This window comes from Mirounga angustirostris, unplaced genomic scaffold (genome assembly GCF_029215605.1).
Source record: "Mirounga angustirostris isolate CCGP_5_RB_7025 unplaced genomic scaffold, mMirAng1.0.hap1 SCAF_2, whole genome shotgun sequence".
In the NCBI taxonomy this organism is placed as follows: domain Eukaryota; kingdom Metazoa; phylum Chordata; class Mammalia; order Carnivora; family Phocidae; genus Mirounga; species Mirounga angustirostris.
Window position 1 is genome coordinate 93655932 of NW_026991710.1, and position 24299 is coordinate 93680230.

Here is a 24299-nt window from a genome sequence, read left to right on the forward strand (position 1 = left end):
AATTACTACAAAGGTGTTGTGTTTAGAGTAAAAATATTGCTAAGATTCCACTTAATGTGTAGCAGTGCAATTTACTAAACAATCATTAACTAATTGTCAATAATAAAAAAAAACACTGTGTACACCATACCCTAGTAAATGCAGAGAGACAGATGTTAAAAAAAAAAAAAGAAAGAAAAATGCCAACTCAGCCCTAGAGACACTAGGAGTTGGTCTGCCACAGTATCAGCCCAAGAAAAAGACTTTTAAAAATTAAATAAAATTCTAGTTAACAAATGAAGTTAAATGCCCAAGACAATCCTAGTATGTGCTTTATAACAGTTCATGATTATTAACCTTAAAAGGGCCCATAAAAATTTACTAATTTTTACACCAAGTTGATTCAGTATTTCAAGGGAAATGAAAAGTATTAATCTAACTGTATAAACAATGAAGGTTCTCCAGGTGTTCAATTCCTACTGCATGATCAGTCAGGCAGAGGTTGACACTAGTTATTAGTATCACAGTAAGGTATCTGACAACCACCTTCTTTATTAAGTTTGCCTATTTTAATGATGCTGGAATACAGAAAAGATTATTGTTTCCTAGAAAAGCAGATTTACATTTTTATCTCCTAACCAGTCTGGACAACAATAAAATTCTCATTCACCAAAAGAGGAAAATAGATATCTAATATCAAAATCTATGTCAGAATGCAAATACAACTAAACATAACTAAAGGACACTAAATCCTAAAAATGATACATGCCACTTTGGGGCCCAATAATTAAAGAGCCATAGAAATTCCATATGCAAAAATAAAAATAATTTACTAGTTTATTCTTAAAACATTGCTCCAACCAAGAAACTTCCAAAAAATATTAATTTGCCCAATTAGCTCCAAATTGCCAAATCAATAATGTATAAACAGAATAACTTGATTCATCTATAACATCTCAGTTCTGCTTTCCAATTTAAGTAACCATAAGGCTGAAAAATGACAGTAATTTCTTGACTGCCTGAATGCCAAGGAAGAAAAAAAAAGTAGGAGTTATTGACATCTCTATTATAACATAAAAAATGACTATTTAAGGACATAAATGCAACATTTAGATTTCATAAATGAGATTTAATTTGGTGTACATGGTCAACTAGTTTTATAAAGTCCTGATTCATAGTCTACAAAGATCATCAATTTGGGAATTAACAAAACTAGCAAAAATCAAAGAATGCCAAATGATTTAATTGTATTATATCTGTGAAGTATTACAGAAATATAAAATGAAGTCTTTTTTTTAACTTTACCAAGGGAGTAGAAAAATTTGTAATAGTGTACTATTTCAAGCTTCTATTGTAGTTTACATTTTACAAATACGATGACTGTGGCATATCAGATCCCATGTAATAAAAAGTGGTTACTAATGATCAGAAATTACATTGGAAAATGAACATCAAGAAGTCATTACTACCATAAAAAAATCTTTTACCACAGGGAGCCTTTAAAATGTGAAATAATCACAAATACTATTTCTAAAGACATCTGCTATCAGAACCATCAGTCCACTGGATTCTGAACTGCAATCACAACCCTTCATGGACTTCACATAACCTAACAATATGTTACAGTTATAAACATGTCAAAATCAACAAAGTATGAAAACCGCAGAGCAAATTAGCATTTGTTAAATACCAACCTAATTGGGACCAAAATTATATAATTTCTACTTCCCATGGTAAAAATAGGAGATAAAATTCTATCATCACTAGCCACCATTTATTAAGCATGTCTTCTAATCCCATCTAATGAAAAACTTAAGACAGAAATTTCATATAAAATATGTTTGAAGCTTTTCTACATTATTTATTTTTAAAACAAGCCAAACTATGTATCAGTGTACTTAATCTATCTGATCAGTATCATATAATGAATGCTCTGTGCATGCACGTGTTAATGCAAAAGGGAAGAAATTCTTCAACAGACTCTGAGTCTCCCAAATATGGTTTGTGTGACTAACAGCTGAGAGGAAATGCAACTGAAACTGTCTGCTGGAAATCCATTAACATCTAGGCACAGGAAAAATGCCTGGGTGACAGTATAGTTGGATGCGCAAATTTGTGCAGGAATATAGCCAAATTTTTGGCAATCTCTCGTGGTCTTAAATGTATTGACAATGGCCTTTCTTTTTCAGTTGTTAATACTACATTTAAAGAACATTATTTGAGTTGGAGGACCTGCCTGGTCTTTAAAACAAACAGGCTTAAACCTCAGATTTACAAAGACATGGCATTTTAAATAATACAAACAAAAATTTGTACAAAAAATTATATGCTCCACAAAAAGTGCTATGCACAGCCAAAAGAAAACAAATCAGTACGTTAAGGAAAATAATGTATGCTAATTTACATATCATTCTAATTTCCCTTTAAATATATTATCTTAAAATTTTTCTGCAAAGATCATTTTAAGGATTATTATAGTCTGAGAAGGGAATGTTTTTAAAGGAATGTTCATATTTTAAAGCATATGCTCTTAATATACTACTTTATAGATTACATCTAGTATTTGCTTGTTAAATAAACTAAGTATTTAACTTTACAAACCATTTAATAGCCACATTTGATCCTAGTCACTCTGTACTGAGCCCCTCCTATGTACTCAATGCTGTGAAAATATTAAACAATGAAAGCATTTTTAAGAGTTTATAACTTAATATAGGTATAGTTTAAACAAATGTACACATTTAAAGATATAAATATGCTATAAGCAGCTCTAATTGTTGTGGTGATAAAATAAATTGAACGTTCTGCAGGAAAGTACTGTAATATTTTACAAGTGAGCAGTAATAGGTAAAATTGACTCAGTACTTTGCAATTAAGAAGTGATTCTCATAATTTCACTGAATCCTCAAAACAATCCATGATACCCTATGACTACTTTTGCCCCATTTTATTGATGAAGAACCTAAGATCAAAAAAAGGTAAGTAACTAAACCAAATTTACACACTAAGTACTAAAGCCAAGATTCAAATTGGGTTCTCAAAGCTAAATCAAGGCTGCCCCTGGATTTATAATTTTCACATTCTTTCATGTAAGTAATCTCATCTGATCTTTACAACAACCCAAGAGATGATAATAGCAGCTAATATTCACTGAATACATATTATGTATCAGGTGCTCTTCTATATTAATTCACTCCTTACAAACCCTATGAAAGGAAGGGTTACATTATTACTCCATTTTACAGGTGAAAAAATGAAGGCTCATTGAAAATATGTAAATTGCCCAAGATTACACAGCTAATACCTAGGGGAATCAGAATTTAAACCCAGGGCATTTAGTTCCAACACCTGCTTCTTTACCACCTCAATCCTCAGAAGGGTGAACATAGCAGGTTAAGAAACTTGCCCAAAGTCACAAGGAAAGAAAACTGGAGAAGGAGAAGCAGCATGTCTTCTAGCACTTCACCCTAATTACTTTTCCTAAATGTAATTGGAATCATTGAATCCAGATGAGGCAAGGTGGCTTTGGGTGTAGATAGCTCTTTAAAGCAGAGTATGAGCAGGTGAGGAACACTAGCAGGAAGAAGGAATCCCATCAAGTTAGAGAAGACTTATCTTCCATAGACTGGAGGCAGATGAAAGGAAAATAAAATATATGTGAGCAGAGACACATGTATTTGCCTTTCTGATGTAGGGAGTAGGAATTAGGGTGGATGAAGAGGGATGACTCTAATTAAGGAAATCAGTAAAAGTGAAGCACAAGACTGATTTGTTTTGAGAGAAAATTTAAAGCCACTGAGAGATTTTGGATAGGTGTTGTAATGCCTCCAAAAAATTGATACCCCTACTCTTGCCAAAAGTACCTGGCACACAGGAAGAAAACATGTAAGCACTGAAAGAATTACACATTTTCATTTTTTTCTTTTTAAAAACTAAAATGTCATTTACAGATTAGCAACTCCTTTTGACTGTTAAGAACCTTCCTGTGGAGAGACGAGGGAAAGGGGAATATAATTGAGCATAACGTGCTTCTCATGAGTTCTCAAGCTATGAAGCTATGGTACTGCTTACTTTAGCACACAGACTTTCCTCAGAATGCTGTTAAAATCTGATGAAGGAAATTACAACAAAATCTCGCTCAAATGAATAAACTGAAATGCCAATCTAAACCTCAAGTATATGTAAAAGTAGAATTTGTAACAGATAGGGGGAAAAATCACGGCAGAGATCAAACACAAGGATACCAGGATACTAGGAAGCAGGACTTTTTAGAAGACAAATTAAGTGAGGCAATCTAACCCTAATAGAATTTCTTCACTCATTACTTAAAATAAACCAGGTCACTGAAATGGGCTTATACTGTGGCATTTTGTTCATTTTAATTTCATTTAAATTTCATTAAACCATAAATTCCCATGGAAATACCTTAGACACGTGCTCACAATAATTAGAATGCCTAACATTTCAGTGTAAGTACTTTTGCATGAGTTCAACAAAATAGAAAGAATGCAGTGAGGTCCCTTTAAGTTTTTTGCCTATGTCAACAGCTATTTTATGATAAGAATTATCTCTGTGGCTATAAAGCACATGTAAAATACATTACAGGAGTCTATGAGAAGCCTTAATGCGGAAGATCCAGTAAAGGTCTGGACTGCACACAGACACATCAAAATCAAGCTAAACTTCCTAGAATATAGCAATGATAAATTTTTCCTCCCAAAGCTATTACTGTTAAATATACCTTGATGAATTAAGTTCAAGTGTAACTACAACTGAAATATGATTCAACTGAGCTATGACCTATTTTTCCTCTCAAAAGCAAAAGAGAATAATGACAGTTGTGAGACTTACATTTTTCCATTCCAGGGTATTTCTGAAAGTTATTTCACAGCAGAGCTAAAGGCAAAATGCACTCAGTGACACTTACTTGCTTTAAAATATAGTTATGCATGCTATTGCTCATAGGACAGTTGTAATTATTTAATAATTTGTTGTTAAAATTCATGTGTTCACTTACTTTTAAACTATACATACCAAGAAGCATTCTGGAAGGAAATAATCTCAAAATGTAATAGGACACCTAAGTCTACAGTTCAATTATAAATAACTATATATCTACAGAACAACAGAACCAACATCAACATGACAAATACAAAATTAACATATACTGTATATGTGGTTGAAAATACCCACCCCTAGCAGAAAGCTTTTTGGTGTTGATAATTTTGGCAGCATATTCTTGTCCAGTAGGGATTTTCATACATCTTCTCACCACTGAGAAAGCCCCCCTGAAAACCAATAATTAGCATGTCATCAATATAATCAGCTCTGATATCCCTTTAAAAAATTACAACAATCTGAGCATTTTTATTGCATTTAGTGATTTGTAAAATATCAGTGCACTACAGTAATATCCAGAAAATGAACGATTCTTCCTGGAAACCCAAACCTTCTTTAATGTTGAAGAATAAAAGTAAATTTTATTTAACTGGGAGCACACATTATTAATCAACAAAATGAAAGGAACTGCCAATTATGATGGCTCTTGTTTGCACATGAAATTTGAAAACATTTTACAATCACACTCACACAGCACCAAATGCTCTGAGAAAAAAAAAGAAAGAAACCCTGCAAAGAGCATGGCTGAGGAGGAGCAGCAAAAATCTGCTGCCTATTTATTTTGTTAGAAAAAAAATTAATGTGGCTCCGAGTAAGTAAATATGGCGATTGTTTTCATTAAAATATAAATCTTGGGAACATTTGTGTTGTTTAACAAATCCTGATATGGTGATTTCTCTGTGCCCTGTTTTGAGCTGGGGGAAGGGAGAGATTTGAATTAAGCTGCTCTTCCGACATAGTCTCCATGTTTTAACAGCAGACAACATATAAATATATAAGGATATAATTTTCATTACATTTAAAGGGTAATTACATTTTCTTGAATTCAATTGTATAAAACAACCACATACATACAAACGCACCCCTTTCATAAGTAATAGTCGACACTAGCGATAGAGGAATTGGGTTTGGGTTGGATGCTACATAAATCAACATTCACGGTTTGGCCCCTAGCTCCCTAAGCACACAGGTCCTCAGGAGGTCTCCGGTCCCCTTCCTTAAATTCTCCGAGTAGTTCTGCCTGTCGGGCGTAGGAGGTCGTTTTATACAACGCTAGGCTACCCTTGGGAAGCTTTCTCTCGGTCTCGAGGTCTTTCCCGTTGCCTGTATAAATAAATCCTCCCAGAGAATGCGAAGAGGCACATGTAAATCGTAGGAAGGATGATGATGAGCGACTAATCTAGTGCAAAGATTAATAGTGGATATGGGGCAGGGGGTCGAGTTCCTTTGGGTGACCCTTTTCCTGGACAGAACAACTACTGGATGCGAAATAGACTCTACGACAAGTTGAACTTTCGGCATCAATAAATATGGCACCGTCTGTGGCAGTGAGTTCTCATCCGTACGTGGGTTGTACGGCCGACACGCCGGCTAACCAGGAGGCATCTCTATTTACAGAAAACATGATCTATGTTGCATTTTACATGGGTTCTTGTTTCCTCTACACACACACACACACACGCTCGCACACTTCTCAGGATGACAGCTACAACTGCAGGGATCGTAAATCCACTAAGTCTCTAGTGCAAGAGGGTGGGGGAGTGGGAGAAGGTGGGTTTAGGATCATCGGAATGGGCCACCAGCTGGGGTGGAGGGTCTTTTCCCGTCTCTGTCCCCTCCTCTTGCTAAGGCAGTACCTTTCTCAGAGCTGCCACACCACTGGCCCTCCTCCCACTCCTCTGGTCTCCCAAACTCCCTCGCCCCACGCGGGAGGCCGGTGGGTCTGGGGTAACGCGACCCGCCCTCTGCTGGAAAGGGAACATGCGGATGCGGGTAAAGCGCTTACTTTCCGAGCTCCTCGAAAAGCTGATACTCGTCCGTGAACCTGGTGCAGGTTGTGGTCGAAGCCATCCTCGGTCCCTGGCTGGGAGCGCGGCAGACGAGACTCGAGCAGACGCGCGGCTTCCCCGGGACTGGCCCCGCGGCACTGTCACCCAGGGCCGCCCTCACTTTCCTCGTCCGAAAGTAGCTCGCCCGGGAGGGAGTGTGCGCAGGGGCGGGGCGGGGCGGGAGGGGAGATGACCAGAAAGGGTGGCGTGGGGTCTCCTCCCCACGGTCCGCCGATTCTCTTCCTCCTCCTCCTCCTCCTCCTCCTCCTCCGGCCCTTGCTTCCTTCTCCTCTGGACGCTCCACCCGCCCCCTTTCCAGCCCCTCTCTCCAAATGCAGGGGGCAAAGTGCTCAGGAAGAAGGGGCCGGGAAATGGACAACAGCCCGGCACGGGGCGAGAGGCAAGCAGTTGCGAAACTAGCGCACCGGGCTGGAGGGGTAGGGGCGGAGGGGAGGGAGCCCGAGGGGGCGGAGGCCGAGGAGCTGGGAGCGGACAGCTCGAGCCCAGCTGCAGCTGTCAGCAGGCGCGGGCGCGGGGCGCGCCGGGGCTCGGCCGAGCGTGCGCGCCCGGGGCCGGCCTGCCTCCCGCGGGCACCTCGGCTGCCTGACGCTCCCCCACGAGACCGCGCTGCTTCGAGACTGCGCGGCGAGAGAAAAGAGCGCTCCGATGGGGCGAAGCCTAGTCGGCCGTCCCCAGGCCTCCGCCTCCTACCCCCTCACCCCCCCCCCCCGCCGCCTCCTCCCACCACTCCCTCGGCCTGCCCGCACCCCTTCCCTCTCCAAGCCCCCTCCTCGCCGGTCCCACACCTCCCTCTAGCGACTCCCAACCCTATGCCTTCGCGGATCTCGCTCTCCCGCCCTGGGTCTCACACTCGCGCAAAGCCGTCTAGGGAGAGACCAGGTGGGGGGAGGAGGATGTACGAGGGAGAAGCCTAGAGAGGGTTTAGGTGAAGGAGGCGAGACGTCAAAATTACCCAGTTAAACTCGCTATAGAGCTGCTGCCTAAATCTGGAATGGATTTAGCGGAAAGATGCGGGGTTAAGTCGTGAGCTGCCTGGGGATGCTGCCGGGGCCCGTGTAGGGCCCCGGCCCTGTTGGGGGCGCGGGGCACTAGAAACCGCTGCAAGCCGACCCGCGAGCCGCGGTGCCCCGGGTGGGAGGGCGAGGTGAGCCACCATTTCATCTCGGCGCCGCTCCGTGTTGACACAGCGGGGGGCGGATGTGGGCAACTGACAGCTTCCTTAGAAGGGTCCCAGCCTCCCACAGCCTCCCAGTGACTCCGGGCCCACCCCAGCAGAAGCCCGTTTAGCGAGGGGCGACGCCCGCCGTGCGCCACGTTTCACTTCTGATATGACTGCCGCCTCACCCTCCACTTCCCCCCGCCGTTTTCTAGGCTGGGTTGCTCAGACTCTGGCAACCCCAGAAGGCCTTTGCTTCGACCATGAATGCTAGAATGAAAGCAAAAACTCCCCCATTGAGCCACACCTTCCTTTCAGAGTAACTCGCTGGAACCTCAGTTAAGTTCTGATAGTAAGGCGGTTTCTCGCGAGATTTCCTGCCCCGGCTGCGGGGGCAGGGTGCTGGGAAGGTTGGGTGTCGGTCACGCGACCCGGTTGGGACTCACGTCACTAGCGTCACGGGAACACGTTCTAGCCCGTTTTCGTTTTGCGAAGAAAAAAAGGGAAGGGGAGAGAACAGGGCGAGTGTGCGCTGCTTGAATGGTCAAAGATCTGACACATACGTATACTTTGTAAATGACTGTCTGAAAAGCCACTTAATGAAGAATACGTCCTATTCATTAGCATACAGTAGATAGGGGAAAAATAATTATGCATTACGTTTAAAATAAATCGCTGATTGCTAAAACAATCCCTGGGCCATTCTTGCAGTCTTATGTCTTTAATAAACTATGCAACTGCAAATTTAAAGGCAGAACAAAAGGGTTATGAACGGTATTTCCAAACTACTGTCCTTTGTTCTACAACATGGGACCCTAAAAACTTCGCAGTTCTGCTAATTTGTTCATCATTAGCATTCCATCATGGACTCAAAATTCCACAGCTGGAAGATGAAAGATAACTTGGATATACAAACAATCTAAAATTTAGAGGAATTGTTGCTTGCTCCCAGGGGCTGCTACTGATTAGTAAATTACCTTGTCCACGGTTACACATAATCGTTAATTCCCTCATTTCCTCATCTGGGGAATGCTAATCTGTCAATAGTAGAGTTTTTACTTAAGTTTTCAAAATATTTACAAATTTTAACAGTTATTATAACAAACTTGAACTTTGTATGTCTTTGTATTCCCAGCGGTAAAAAGCAATTAGAACATTGTGTAAAATGTAATAATACAAGATGATACCAAAAGCTATATGAAGAAAGAAACAGGTGTCTAAGTATTAATAATTGAGCTATAAAATTGAAAAAAAAGATTCAGTCTATGCTAAAGATTTTTAACATATCTTAAATATTTAGCAAGATGGTTCCAAGTTATAATGCAATAATTTAATTTTCTCTGAATCTAAAAATGGAACAAAAAGTAAAATTAAAACAATAAAGATAATATTAAATTTTACAACTCCAGGGAAGAAAAAAAATTTTTTTTAAATATTCAAGTAATGAGGCCTACATAATTACAGTATTTATCTCAGTTATTCAAACTACCAATAATTGTGAATGGTTATGATGATTGTATGATACAATGAAGGAAACGTAAGTTTTAATACTGATGTATTATTCAACAATAAATGTGTATTTTAAGTACTGCTTACTCAATATTTGTGCTGTTTCTTGATTTATATCTTAGACTGATTAAAATATTTATCTTATTTAAACAAATACTGACAGTTATTTCTGAAGTTTGGGCTTTCTTAAGACAGTAATCCTTCTAAAGTTACACAGAAATTCCACTTGGATTATCATCTCTTGCCTTCTTCCTGGTCTCCTGCTTCTGCCCTTGCCCCCCTTCATTCTAGTCTCTTCACGTCAGGCATAATGGTCCCCTTAAAACTTCAGTCAGAATAAATCATGCCTTTGCTCAAAAACTTCTGAAGGCTTAGCATCTCAATTAGACTAAAAACCAAAATTCTAAAAATGACTTACAAGGCCCTCAGGGATCTGCCCTCCACCCCTACTCCATTAGTCTTCCTACCCTCAATTTGTGCCCTGGCCCATTCTACTCCAGCCACATTCGCCTCTGCTGTTCCTGGAGCATAACTTGGCATGCTCCTGGAACTTCCCGTTTGCTATTCTCTCTTTCCTGGAATATTCATGTCTCCTATTTCATTTCTTCATCTCCTACCAGTATTCTCTCAAATATCACCGTATCAATGCAGATTTCCCTAGCCATTCTATCAATTACTGCACATTTTTCAGACACGATTTCTATTTTCACTGCCTGCTTTGTTTTTCCCCCTTAATATCTACTACCATCTAGTATACTATAAATTTTATTTTTTTCCTTGTTAATTGTCTATACTTCCCAACTAAAATATAAACTCCCCAAAGGCATGAGTTATTGTCTATTTTGTTCACTGCTCTACTTCCAGCAACTAGAATAGTGCCTGGCACATAACAGCTGCTCAATGAATTTTATTGAATGGGCAGATTAATTATTTTGGAGTTTAAATTACCTAATTACAATTTTTATATTAAAGTTAGTTGTTGATAATTATTATTTTTATTTTTTTAAGATTTTATTTATTTATTTGACAGAGAGAGAGATAGCAAGAGAGGTAACACAAGCAGGGGGAGTGGGAGAGGGAGAAGCAGGCTTCCCGCTGAGCAGGGAGCCCGATGCGGGGCTCGATCCCAGGATCCTGGGATCATGACCTGAGCTGAAGGCAGATGCTTAATGACTGAGCCACCCAGGCGCCCCTAGTTGTTGATAATTAATACACCAACAAAACTTCTTACTCTAAGGGTGATCATTTTCAGTCAAGATAGTCACAGTATCCCATGATTAAAATTGCCTATGCAAAGAAATGGATTTTTTAAATACATTAAAAATTGACATCAAAGGAAAAGGATCTAGTACTAATTTTCTTACCATTGAAGTCCATAAAGGAAGAAGGAATTGCCGGGTTTTTTTAGATATACCAGCCTTACTAAATTTTACATTGTAATAAAAGACAGATGCCAAAAGTTTCAAATGATTAGATCTCACTGTGAAGACACAAGTCAATGTAAGGAAATGAAAAATGTGGCTTTGAAATGAGTTTTTGTAATTCCTAAACTAGTTAAACACCACCACTACTATGAAAGAAGATCCATCTTATGATGTGAAGAAATAGAAAGTCATAAATGTGAAAAGAACATCAGAAGTTACAGAATGAGAATGAAGGATTACCAGATTTAAGTTAAGAAATTTTCTAAAATTTAGTAACAAATATGAGCTGAAGATTATCCAAAAAAATAAAATGCGTTGTTCAAATGTAAATGGAAAAAAATTATAAACATGTACATACTCGGTTTCTCAATTGATTTAGATTAATCACACAAAAATTGAGATCAGCTAGTGTTAGAAGCTCCTAATATTCTATTTGCTGAGGTGGAAGAAAAGCATTTATAATTTTATCTTCTTTTAAAGTGTATTCTTTAATACTGGAAAAGGTAACAACAAGCAAAGCAGGAGGAGTGAAGTTTAAGGGTTGGAGGCTTGGGGGTAAACTAGTTGTAAGCAGAGCCCTATTGCTCCTTATATTGCTAGACTTCTATCAGATGAAATCACATTAGTACCAAGACCACACAATATTTTGCTATAAATATATTCCATTCCTTTTGTGTGTGTGTGGTAGCATCACCTGACAAAAAGTAGCAAAGAGATAGAAGACAGACTGAAAATGATCACTATATACAAATACAACCGGAGAACCAAAGATAGAAGATCTTTTTTCTCTTTTTGGCCATTTGCAATTAAAAGGCAAGCCAATTAAAAGGCAAGCCTTCAGTAGTCCCACTAGGAAAGGATAAGTTTCTAATACTTAAGTAAACAAAACAGATATTGACATTCATTGATTTTCCTTGCTACAGAATTACAAGGCAAGGAACAATGAACAGATGATGCTATCTCCATAGCTCCCCAGAGTGAAGACTATCAGTAATAAGTAGATTGCTGCGAGAATTTTAGCACGGTCTGTATTGTAGCCACTTTTCATTGAAGATTTAGAGGCAAGGAGGAGAAAGCAACTTGCTGTTGTTACTTCCAGTTAGCCTTCTCAAGGAATAATAATTTAACCACATAGAGCCAGACACAAATATGGTCACTAGTGAGCGGATAATCTATTCACCAAACTCTCCATTCAGGAAAGATGAATTTGCAGCTGAAGAAATGAACTATTCATAAAACAAAAGCTCATAACAGAAAAGGTATTCTTTGTTTCATCAGGTCCTGAAAGAAGTAATTTTTCCCTACAAATAAACATAAATGTGTAAATGAACGAGGAAATAAGGGATAGCCCCACAATGAAGTAGCTTTTTTCCCATTTCTTCCAAGTATATGGGTTAGCATATTTGATCCTCTACCAAGATACCTAACACTCTGTTAAAAAGAACTGTAGCAGAAGATTATATTAAATATGATGTATAAATCAAAACAACTGTATAAAAGGTTGTTCATCATTAACAAAGTAGCAACACGAATTGGCAGATGTTGAGTCTTCCTCTGTGCATGGGTAATGACTTTCACTTACTACTGTTGCAACATTTATCCCACTGGACTGTGACTATTGGCCCCTTGGGGGCAGGAACTGTCAGTCTCCGGCTGCAGCACTGGTACAGGGCTTGTGCCATAACACAGGTGCTTAAAAATCCTTTTATTTAAAAAAAAAAAAAAAGGGCGCCTGGGTGGCTCAGTTGGTTGAGCGACTGCCTTCAGCTCAGGTCATGATCCTGGAGTCCCGGGATCGAGTCCCGCATCGGGCTCCCTGCTCCGCAGGGAGTCTGCTTCTCCCTCTGACCCTCCCGACCCTCCCCCCTCTCATGCTCTCTCTCTGTCTCTCTCTCTCAAATAAATAAAATAAAATCTTAAAAAAAAAAAAAAAGATTAAAAAAAAAAGAATATATGTTATCATCAGTCTTTGTCTCCAAAATACTAAAAATGTCCAATCTTTAAAAGGGTGTAATGAGGGCTTTTTGTGTCTATATATAATAGATCATTTTCAATCCTTCCATTGCTTGACTTCTCTGTATCATTTCATACTGGGTTTAAAATGTTCTCCGTGGGTTTTCATGTCTAACGCCACATTTTCCATTCACAGCACCTCCCCGCCCCCACAACATTTCTGTCTCCTTTTTTCAGTCCCATTCCTGAGCTCTTTTTTCTCCACCTTTATGGTAAATGGTGTTCTTCAGCATTCCATTTTAGGCTGCTCTTTTTCTTACTTTGGACACCCTTCTCAGGCTGCTTTAATAACTCATTATCTTGATTGTTACCTGTCTTAAATTTGGCTCTCCATATGTAGACCTGAGACAAAAATGTCTGGACAAGTGACTTATTGAGGCAGAGCTCTCAGAGAAAAGAATAAGGATGTGGAGGAAGCAGGACAAAAACAAACAAACAACCCAGCGTGTGACTTCAGGCAAAGTCCCAGCCTCCACTTGATCTACATGCAGCTCTAGAGTGTAGATTACATCCAGATTTTGTTCCTTTCCATGTATGGACTTTCCTATTCCTTCACCAGTCAGTCCTTGACCCCTAGCTAAGGGGAAGGGGAAAGAAGGGACATAAACCCCCAAGGAGTAGGGCTCCCCTTTCTTCACAGGCACACAGAGAATGGGGAGGGGAAAAAAACAAGAGTCTGCTAGATATTAAAATGCTAATGACTCTGAAATCTTCATCTCAAACTCCAATCCCTCCCTGAGCTTCAGACATGTGTTTTCAGCTCCCTGTTGGAAATTTCCTCTTAGATATTCCACCTCTATGTCTGATTTAACATGTCAAAGATTCATCTCCTATATTCCCTCCTCACTTGCACCTCTTCCGTATCTCGGTGAAACTTGAGGGTTACCTGTAACAGTCCCTCTCCCTTACTCCCCCAGCCAATCATATGTCCCTGTATCTCATGCCATCCCTACTGCAAACGCTTTCCTTTAGGCCACTACCTTTTCTCACTTGGATTAGGGTGTTAGGTCACCTTTCTGTAGTGAATTCATACTAAAGAAATCTAGTATGTTGCTCCTCACCATATATCCTTAGAAAAAAAGTCCAAAATCTTTAATATGTCCTATCAGGCATCTCCTGGTCTGGACCCTGCTTAGTTTCATAGATGCATCTCTCTTGTCACCACCCCATACTGTGAGTCCCAAGTATTTCTAGAATTATCTGTCCACTTCGTATTTCTCATCACTGGCATTCTAGACCAAACTGTTGTCATCTCTCAAACAATTTGCTGAGAAACCCTCCCAACTCCATTAATTCTTATGCTAGTTTCCATCTCCTCCGTATATCTGAGAGAATGATCTTTTGAAAACAAACTGATCCCACAATTCCTCTGCTAAAATATTTCAATCACTTTTCTAGTCATCTTGAAATAGAAACCAAAATGTTTTAGAAAGCCCTGCATGATCTGTTTTTGTCTGTTTCTTACAACTTGTTTAAGAAGACTTTTCTGTTCACAAGGTTATATATTTGCCTATATTTTCTCTTAATACTGTTATGATTAGTATTTTTAACCTGTCTAAAATTTATTGTTGTGAATGGTATGAGGCAGTTATCTATTTTCATCTTATTTCCCTAAAAGAGCTCATTTTGCCAATGCATTAGCTGAATAGTTCGTCTTTTCCCACTTCTTTAAAAGACCTTTTAAAAAGTCATATAGTCTTATTTCACGTACTAAGTGAAATAAGTCAATCAGAGAAAGACAAGTTTCATATGATCTCACTGATATGAGGAATTCTTAATCTCAGGAAGCAAACTGAGAGTTGCTGGAGTGGTGGGGGGTGGGAGGGTTGGGGTGGTTGGGTGATAGACATTGGGGAGGGTATGTGCTATGGTGAGCGCTGTGAATTGTGTAAGACTGATGAATCACAGACCTGTACCTCTGAAACAAATAATACATTATATGTTAAAAAAAAAAAAAGATAATAGGAAGGGAAAAATGAAGGGGGGTAGTCAGAGGGGGAGATGAACCATGAGAGACTATGGACTCTGAGAAACAAACTAAGGGTTCTAGAGGGGAGGAGGGTGGAGGGATGGGTTAGCCTGGTGATGGGTATTAAAGAGGGCATGTATTGAAAGGAGCACTGGGTGATATACGCAAACAATGAATCATGGAACACTACATCAAAAACAAAAAACAAAACAAAACAAAAAAACAAAGGAGAGTCCAAGTCAAAAGGATTCTGAATAGACAGTGTAGTTGTCTGTGTCTCTCTACTCATAGTCAGCCTAGGAGATTCGGCAAATTTGTGTAGAGCAAAGTTAAAACAACTGGAGCTGATGGATATGTATTGATTTATTCATTTAACAAATAAATATAGATAAGCTCTGAAAAAAAGAGTCATAGTCATTTATACATGGAATTGCTTCATTACTTTCTATGTTCTATTCATCTATTTGTCTATTCCTGCTTTTTTTAAAGATTGTATCTATTTATTTGAGAAAGAGAGCATGAGAGACAGAGCACGAGCTGGGAGGAGGGGTAGAGAGAGAAGCAGACTCCCTGCTGAGCACGGAGCCTGATGTGCGACTAGATCCTAGGACCCTGGGATCATGACCTGAGCCAAAGGCAGACACTTAACTTACTGAGCCAGCCAGTTGCCCTTATCCTCTTATCTGTTCTAAAACTCTTCTCAATTTATGTGGCTTTAGAGGAGGTTGGCATTTCCCTCATCTATCTTCATTTTCAAACCTAACTTTTAAAAAAAGTCAATGGTTTAAATTATGTTTGCCAAAAGTTGAAAGTTGTTTTTCTTCATGTAGGGGTCAATGTCAAGGCTTGGCTGGATGGTTAAGTATCAACTAGGCAACACAAACTCAACTCAGAACAGATTTTAAAATGTTTTCTTATTCAATTTATTATCAACAAATCCTGTATAGTTATAGTAACTTCTGTCCTATTTGCTTGACCGGTCTAGCTGATTTATTATTATTTATTATAATTTGTTATTCAAATACCTTAGTCATTTCCTAGATCACCAAGACCTCTAATATATCTTACCTCTTTGCTTCTTTGCTTCTCAGAAGTTGGTTAGAGATATGCTCATTCATTCCTTTAAAAAGTAGAAAGAGAAGTGGCTTTAAATTTTTATTTGGCCGATGAGATAATACATGTAGTTAAACCTGTCCACCAGAATCTGTTCTATCCTACTACAAAAATAGGGTTGGAGCCGAGCACATAGGTAGCATACACCTACGAGAATTTCCTGCCTCCAGATTAAATTCTTGGCAAAGAAATGTGAACAGAAGTGATGTATACCACTTCGGGTTTTTGCATTCTTCCCAGCTCCCACCCCTGCAAAACAACTCCTCACGCATGCTCCTTAATGTTCATCACATTTCCAGAATGACTGGGAGGCAAATCCTAGGATAATCTTGTGTCATGTTGAAGATAGCAGAGCCACTGTCAGCCCGGATCCCTGAAAGATTTCATAAGAGCAGAGCTGCTAGGGGCACCTGTCAGTTAAGTGTCTGCCTTCCGCTCGGGTCATGATCTCAGGGTCCTGGGATAGAGTCCCGCACTGGGCTCTCTGCTCAGCGGGGAGCCTTTGTCTCTCTCTCACTCTCCCTCTGAGGGTTCTAGAGGGGAGGAGGGGAGGATGGGTTAGCCTGGTGGTGGGTATTGAGGAGGGCACGTTCTGCATGGAGCACTGGGTGTTATGCACAAACAATGAATCATGGAACACTACATCAAAAACTAATGATGTAATGTATGGGGATTAACATAACAAAAAAAATTAAAAATAAAAAAATAAAAATAAATAAAAAATAAAAAAGAGAGCAAGAGCGAGAGAGCAGAGCTGCTGCTAACCTGGAACCCCTGCTTTAGACTAAAGAAATAAACTTTTGTTCTAAAAGGAACTGAATTTTAAGGATCCTTTCTGTTTCTGTAGTTTAGCCTGCCCTATCTAAAACAAAGCGTGTAAAAAAAAAACCTCTTAAAATTGAAAATCCTGTATAAATGTAAATTATCACTATAACTTAAAGTTTATGAATAAAAGTATAATTAATGAGTGAATGGAAATAGGTGGTTTGGGTTATGACCATATTTTATGTTTCCACATTAAGCCAGTTTCCATTAGTGAGGTTATTGAGATTTAGCTATGTTGTAAAATGGTCCAACTTCAGTCAGAACAAGTATCTATATGGTTCAAGTTAAAAAAATAAATAAAAGAACCAGTTTACTATTTTCACTCCCTACTACACACACACACACACACACACACACATTTCATTCAATAGGAGAAACAGATTTTTAGAGGTCCTGGAGGCTATAGCAATACCACTGCAAGGGGCCATGCACATTTTTCTCTAAAACCTTCCCATTTTTCATGATTTTCTATTTCATTTATTACTCCAAGAAAAAAAAATTCAATTAATAGCTTATTTGTAAGCAACACTTTTTTTTCACAACTACTTGGTTCATTTAACAAAGAAGCTGTGCCCTCAAATTAAGAGTTTAAAGGTGTTTTTGGAGGCAGAGGCAATTAAGCTGGGTGGGTTATCAAAGTACATGGAAAACAAAGTACTTCCTTCTGCAGCTTAAATGTGAATTGTGCCATTAATTTTGAGACATTTATTGTCTAAATTGTGTGTTCATATATTATGCCATGCACCCTGAGCACAGATTGTAGAGCAAAATAAAGTGTCCCCACTATTTGGGGGGGATAGGCATTAAATCAATTATTTGTAAAAAAAATTTAAATAATGTAAAGGAAGAATATAAGGAGCTATGAGAATGTACAATATTTGTCTTGGTGGAGTAGTCAAAGAAGGTTTTTCTGAGAGTGGATGAGCAAATGAGATCTGAAAAATAAGTAGGAATTAACTAGATAAAAGAAAGTCAGGGACAAGCAAGGTGCCTGGCTGGCTCAATTGGAAGAATATGTGACTCTTGATCTCAGGGTTGTGAGTTCGAGCCCCACATTGGGTGTAGTGATTACTTAAAAATAAAATGTTTTTTTAAAAAAAGTGCAGGATAAAGCATTCTAATAGATGGAACATGGCAAATTCAAGGAACCAAAAAAGGTCTACCATGGATAGCATGCAGTGAGCCAAATGAGGCTATAGGGATGGGTCTGGGGAGCTCTCATGGGGAACTTAAAACTATATGAAAAACAGTGTGAAGGGGGACCTGGGTCGCTCAGTTGGTTAAGCCTCTGACTCTTGATCTTAGCTTAGGTCTTGATCTGTGTCGTGATTGCAAGACCCACATTGTGTTCCACACTGGGTGTGGAACGTACTCAAAAAAAAAAAAAAAATGAAGAAAGAAAAACGGTGTGGAAACACTGTAAGGATTTAAAAATGCATGTATCCCAGAGTTCTGTCTGGCTGCCTCGTGGAAAATGAATGCTAGCAATCTAAAGCGATCAGTTTAAAAGACAAAGTAAGAGAAAGTGATAGCATGGATTTAGGCAGTGGTGGTGAAAATAGAGATAATTGAATATTTAAAATATATTTGGAAAATTAATATTAAAATGATAGGGGCGCCTGAGGGGTCAGTTGGTTAAACGTCTGCCTTCGGCTCAGGTCATGATCCCAGGGTCCTGGGTTCAAGCCCCTCATCGGGCTCCCTGCTCAGCGGGGAACCTGCTTCTCCCTCTGCCTGTTGCTCCCCCCACTTGTGCTCGCTCTCTCTCTCCCTCTTTCTGTCAAATAAATAAATAAAATCTTTTAAAAATTTTAAATAAAATTATAAAAGACACGTTGACAGTTGAGACCATCTGTGTTAATAGGAATTAGATAATACTATAGACTATCTATGTTAGCATGCCTTAGAGTTTGGTTTTTCTGTTGTTTTTAGGAAAATTATGCCGAGGAAATATAGTACTATAAATCAATAAATAACTTTACTGTTTGCTTCAGGAAATTCCTTCAGATCAAGTTATCAGAATAATCTGCTCACCTGGCTAATCAAAGTACTCATTAGTTTAGTTATCAAAATTACTTTACGGTATCCCCTAATTTTAAGCTCTTATATCATGGACTTTGCCCAATTCTCCATTTCCCTTCTTGGAAGACTTCTTTAAACATCTTGAGGCCAGACCCCAAGTCCTATGCATATCTTACCTCTGACTTCTTTCTTCTGAAACGTCAGGTGGTATTCTCCCTATTGTAATGAGTTTGTACTGCATTATTAACAGGTTGTCTGAAGATATTTTGAGGAGTTCAACAATGGAAACACAAGAAGTTCTTTCAAATACTAGCATGTCATGCAATAAAATATATGCAGCTAGTATTGCATCAAATCATGCTTTGCAAAGTTCTGGCATGGAAAAATGTCACAATATGTTAACTAAAAATTCAAGTAACTAGAGAGAGTCTATTTTAATCCCAATTTAGTTTAGTTTAGCTTAATCTGTTTTATATTTGATTTATGTTTGGTTATTTGGATGGATGGATAGAGAGAGAGAGAGAGCTTAGTGAGAGATGAGAGATAATAAAATTCTCAAACTTCAAACAACTGCCTAAATTTTAACTGTGATTATCTTGTGGGGGGGGAGGTAGGTGTATGAATTATTTCTTTCCAGTGTTTTGGGATTTTCCTTCACTGAATACCTTTTATGTGTGTACTAAAAGCAGTGAATGTTCTAAAGAGGTAAAACTTTTGAAATTGCATATATTTGAGAATTAGAATGTATATTCCAGAATCAAAAAGAAGCTTAGAATTTATCAATTCTATGTTTTTTTCCTGGAGATTTCCTTATTTGGTGTTGGGGAAAAAGGATAGAGGAATAGTAGTAACTATTCTTTGCATGTCATAGTTTCCCAGTGATCATGTAAGCAACATGGCTTTTTTCATCTTATGGAATGAGAAAATTGGAGCATTAAATGTTTAAATAACTTTATTTCCCGCTAGAAATAAGGGCCGTTTCAAGTTTTATACTCAAGTTTTATACTAAGGTAATAATAATAGGTAACACTTTTTGAGTGTTTACTATATGACTCACAACCCTCTGAGATAGTTTTCTACTACAGAGCCACAGAAGGTGCATTTTTAATTACTATATATTATCTTCCATATTTTTATTCATTTTACATGCCACAGCTAGATACTCATAGACACACTTTATATTTTTCAAATGGGTAACTCTGAAAATATTTAGCTATGTAGGTTTGGCTGCTCTTTAAGGGGAGAAACAGTGTGGAGTAAACACATGGACTACGGAAGTCAGGTCTTCAGGGGAAAACCAGTGAATTTCCTACTTTGATACTTAGCTACACTAAGCCTTAAGTGAGCAAATAATATTGGACAATCAGCAACTGCTTTTCCAGAGAGATAGGTGACTCATTTTCTAAACATATTGCTTATGTAACTATCACCTCTTAACTACAGAGGTTTAGCTGAACACATCCTTCCTCTCTCCTTTGTAGGCCTTGTCCAATTTTTGCTTCTCCCTGGCTCTGGTACTCCCATTCCTCAACTTAGTTTCTTACTTCATCTCAGGACTAATTCGGGTTAGGATCTGCAAATATGACTAAGTGGGAAGGGGGAAAGTTAATAATAAACTCCTAAGTCCTCACTAAATATTTCAGGGACTAGAGTCAAGCCCTTTTCCTAGCTCACCTCATTTCCTGAGCACATTTCCGTGGTCCACTCCCTGAACTTCAAACTAGGCTCTTCCAACAGGCTGGCAAAGCCAGATTCCAAGTGGTCCTCAGAAATGTAAAAGAAGGATTTGCATTCAGATGGGTTTTACCACTGCCATCCGTTTAAGTCTGTGCATTCTCGTTTCCATCCCTCTACCAATCTAAGAAACCTACTAATAACCAGGCCAGGGACTCCCAATGACCAAATCCAGGCAGCTTGACTCAAGCCTCATCCTCATGAGAATCTGTGGAAATCTGCATAGCCAATTACCACCTTCTCTTGAAATGAGTCTTCCTTTGACTTCCTCAATTCCAGTTCTCCTGGTTTTCCTACTGCTAAGAATTGTTTCTGCAGTATTCATATTTCTGCCTTGTTCTTCTTCTTTCCCTTTTTTCTTTAAATTTAGGCCTTTCACTCTACTTTGGAGTGGATAGCGCTGCCAAAATCCTTGCCTCCCGGCTCCATATAGATAACTCCCACATCATGATCCCTAGCCCCTATAGCTCTCCAGAGTTGCTCATTCTTCTATCTCACTTCATATTTTGATCCACAGTATATTCTTTCCAAACTCTCAATTTCTGTTAATGGTACCATTTCCCCACTTCTTCAAATTCAATCCTTGTAGTAATGTTTGATCTCTTCCTTGTATTCCTTATTTCCAATGTTACCACATCCTATAGATTCTATATTAAAAATATCTGCATAACTACCGATTGGGGGAGCGCCTGGGTGGCTCAGTTGTTAAGCATCTGCCTTCGGCTCAGGTCATGATCCCAGAGTCCTGGGATCAAGCCCCGCATTGGGCTCCCTGCTCGGCAGGAAGCCTACTTCTCCCGCTCCCACTCCCCCTGCTTGTGTTCCCTCTCATGCTGTGTCTCTCTCTGTCAAATAAATAAATAAAATCTTAAAAAAAAAAACTACCCATTAGGGGAAAAAAACTACCCATTAGGATTTGCTCCTTCCTACTTATATGTCATCATCATAGAGGGAGTCTATTATTTTGGTGCTCAGTGACTGAGAAATATCTTAGTTTTCCTTTATCATTCAAAAGTAGCACCACCACGATTATTTTAGTGACTTCATGAGCACTTTTCTGTTTCGTGCAGTATGCTAGTTAAGGTATACATTTTAATTTTGTTTCCTTTTCATAATTCCTATAAGGTACATATTATGACCGAGATTTTTTAAACTAGTAGAACCCAATACTTAGAAATATTTATTAACTCCTCTAAGCCATGCATATAAATAATAAGTAGTCATACCTGCTCCTAAAGCCTATATGATACGCCATAATAAAAAAAATAAATATACTGTGTTACTAAAGGATATGATCCAAACCCAAGGCAGGAAGTATTGACAATTTATCTTGGTTTCTTGATTTTTTTTTTTTATTACTAGTAAAGATAAGTACATGATTTTTAAGAATTAACACTGGTATTCACAACTCTTTTTTTGATATAATGAATTATTCAGCTTGAACTTGAACATGGTACACTGTTTGGGGGACAAAGATAATGGCCTGTCATCTTATGGTGGAAATATTTTTGGAAGTTGTAGTAATTTTTTATCTTTGAGGAAGTCTTAGAGTGTGAGCAACATGGATGGTATTGACCACTAGAGGGCTTGAAATTTGCACTCCTTGTTAATAATCTAGTAGTACTGATGGACACTTTTTGTTTGTTTTAGATTGTATTCTATTTTTAGACAATCTACATGACATGTTTTTTTTTTCCCTTAAAACAATGCCTCTGCTCCAAGTAAATCAAGCCCAAAATTAATGAAGAGCTCAAGATGGCTTCAGTCTCATTTGTCTAAATCCTGGTATTGTGTGGATAAAAAGCAACAGCCGGTTATGAGGACAGGTGATACATCCAAAGTAATAGCCAAGTTGGTTAACATTTTTCCATTTCTAAAACATCCTTAAAGAAAATCATAGATGGGGTCACACTATACTCATAGTAGTCCAGCAGAGCAACCATGTTATCTGGATTCATGTTATTAGCAATAAAGAATTGGTAGTTTTTGAAATTAGCAAGAATGTGCTTCATTTGTTCTGCAGCCCCTGTCATAAAAGGTTTTGCTCTTTTTGGTCTCTGTTCTTCAAGTCTGCCTTTGATAGAGTTCATGTAATCTTTGATGTACTTGTAGGCTTCTTTTGTGAGGCTGGTTTCCTGCAAGTGATGGTTCGTGACAATATCAATGCTAGTGATTACTGTGCTTTAGGTACCTTCGCCCTCCGCGCCCTCAGCGGAGGCATTTCCACCAATGAGCAAGTCATCAATGTTTGCTCTGTCTTACTGACCTCCGCCTCTAGGCACAGGATCTGGGCTCTCCCGGATCTTATGGATGTTGAAGAACATCTCATCATGGCTGATGAGGCCCTGGCAGATGACCATGAGGGCACCTGGAGAGAACCAAGGGCAGCGCTGGTTTAGCAGGAAGTGGGAGCTCTTCCCAGGTGTGATGCAGCAAGAGCAATGCTCAAGTGGAAGCTAGTAGAGAGCGAAAAAGCTGGATAGACATTTCATTAAGGGCTTCCGGTAAATTTGAAAAGGGAAATAGATACACTGACTATGGATCTCCTGTGACTAACAAATGTTAAAATTAATTTTAATATTTGTTGGAATCTTTACTTCTAAACAATTGTACCATTAAGATGGTTATTATGCAATTATTATTTTATAAATTTCCCAGAGAATCTTAATGAAATTGGAATATAATGTAATTGAAGTGAAGTATTAGAGTTAACAATAAGGATAGGGAGAGGCCAATAGAATACCTACTGGGAAGAGAAGCCAATAAAAGACTGGAAGAGATTGCCTGGAGAGAAGGAAAGAAAAGATGACAAAGGAGCAAAGACAACTAAGCAAAAAAAGAAAAAAAAAATTGAGTATTCTTCTCTTGGACTGGCATGCATTTAGTAATGTGAAGCCAGGTGTTGAGGGATGGGTCTAGATAATAATCATAATTATAAAAGCAACATTTATTGAATTTTTACTATGTGCTAGGATTCCATTAAAATATTTATGTATATTAACTCATTGAAACATCACAAAAATCTCATGATATTTGTTCTTTTCTTCTTATTATTCTACAAATAAGGGAACAGAGCCTTTCTCCATAGTCACTTGCCCCACCCCCCTAAAAATTCAATAAAGGATGCAGCAGATACAAAACAGCTTTCCTAAAGCAGACTTAGATTTAGCATTTATTAAATTCAAGATCCAGGACAAAGCAATAATTTCAGATGAGGATGTATCTTTCATGAGCTTTGGGAGAACTGAGGTCAGTGCATTTAATAGCACCTGATAGTAAGAAGCTAAATGTCATTTAAAAATATCTGATAATTAGAAGTTGGGAAATTACACATGGTCCAAAATCTTGTATGGAGGACCAGGGTGAGAGAAAATGTTAGTAGACTATGTTGTTAGATGGCTAGATATTTAAGATTTTTTTTTATTTATTTATTTGAGACAGAGAGAATGAGAGAGACAGAGAGCACACGAGAGCGGGGAGGGTCAGAGGGAGAAGCAGGCTCCCTGCCGAGCAGGATCATGACCGGAGCCGAAGGCAGTCGCTTAACCAACTGAGCCACCCAGGCGCCCAGATGGCTAGATATTTAA

General features: G+C 38.7%; 1 protein-coding gene and 1 pseudogene across 14 annotated transcripts in view; both read right to left on the bottom strand.

The window, feature by feature from the left end:
• The window catches only part of CAMK2D (calcium/calmodulin dependent protein kinase II delta), a 326597-nt gene extending 319002 nt beyond the window's left edge, over positions 1 to 7595 (bottom strand). For 5 of the 14 annotated variants that reach the window (XM_045880547.3, XM_045880542.3, XM_045880538.3 and 2 more), the window contains exons 1-2: positions 6884 to 7592; positions 5173 to 5267 (exon numbers count right to left, since the gene is read on the bottom strand). In XM_045880547.3, the coding sequence (XP_045736503.1) occupies positions 5173 to 5267; positions 6884 to 6948 (160 nt within the window). In that variant the 5' untranslated portion in view covers positions 6949 to 7592. Of the gene's footprint in view, positions 1 to 5172; positions 5268 to 6883 lie in introns of all 14 variants that reach the window. The other 9 variants (XM_045880534.3, XM_045880543.3, XM_045880535.3 and 6 more) reach the window with 5 other exon arrangements.
• A 14973-nt stretch (positions 7596 to 22568) lies between these two features.
• On the bottom strand, positions 22569 to 23072 carry LOC123847558 (translationally-controlled tumor protein-like; annotated as a pseudogene).
• Positions 23073 to 24299: the final 1227 nt, after the last annotated feature.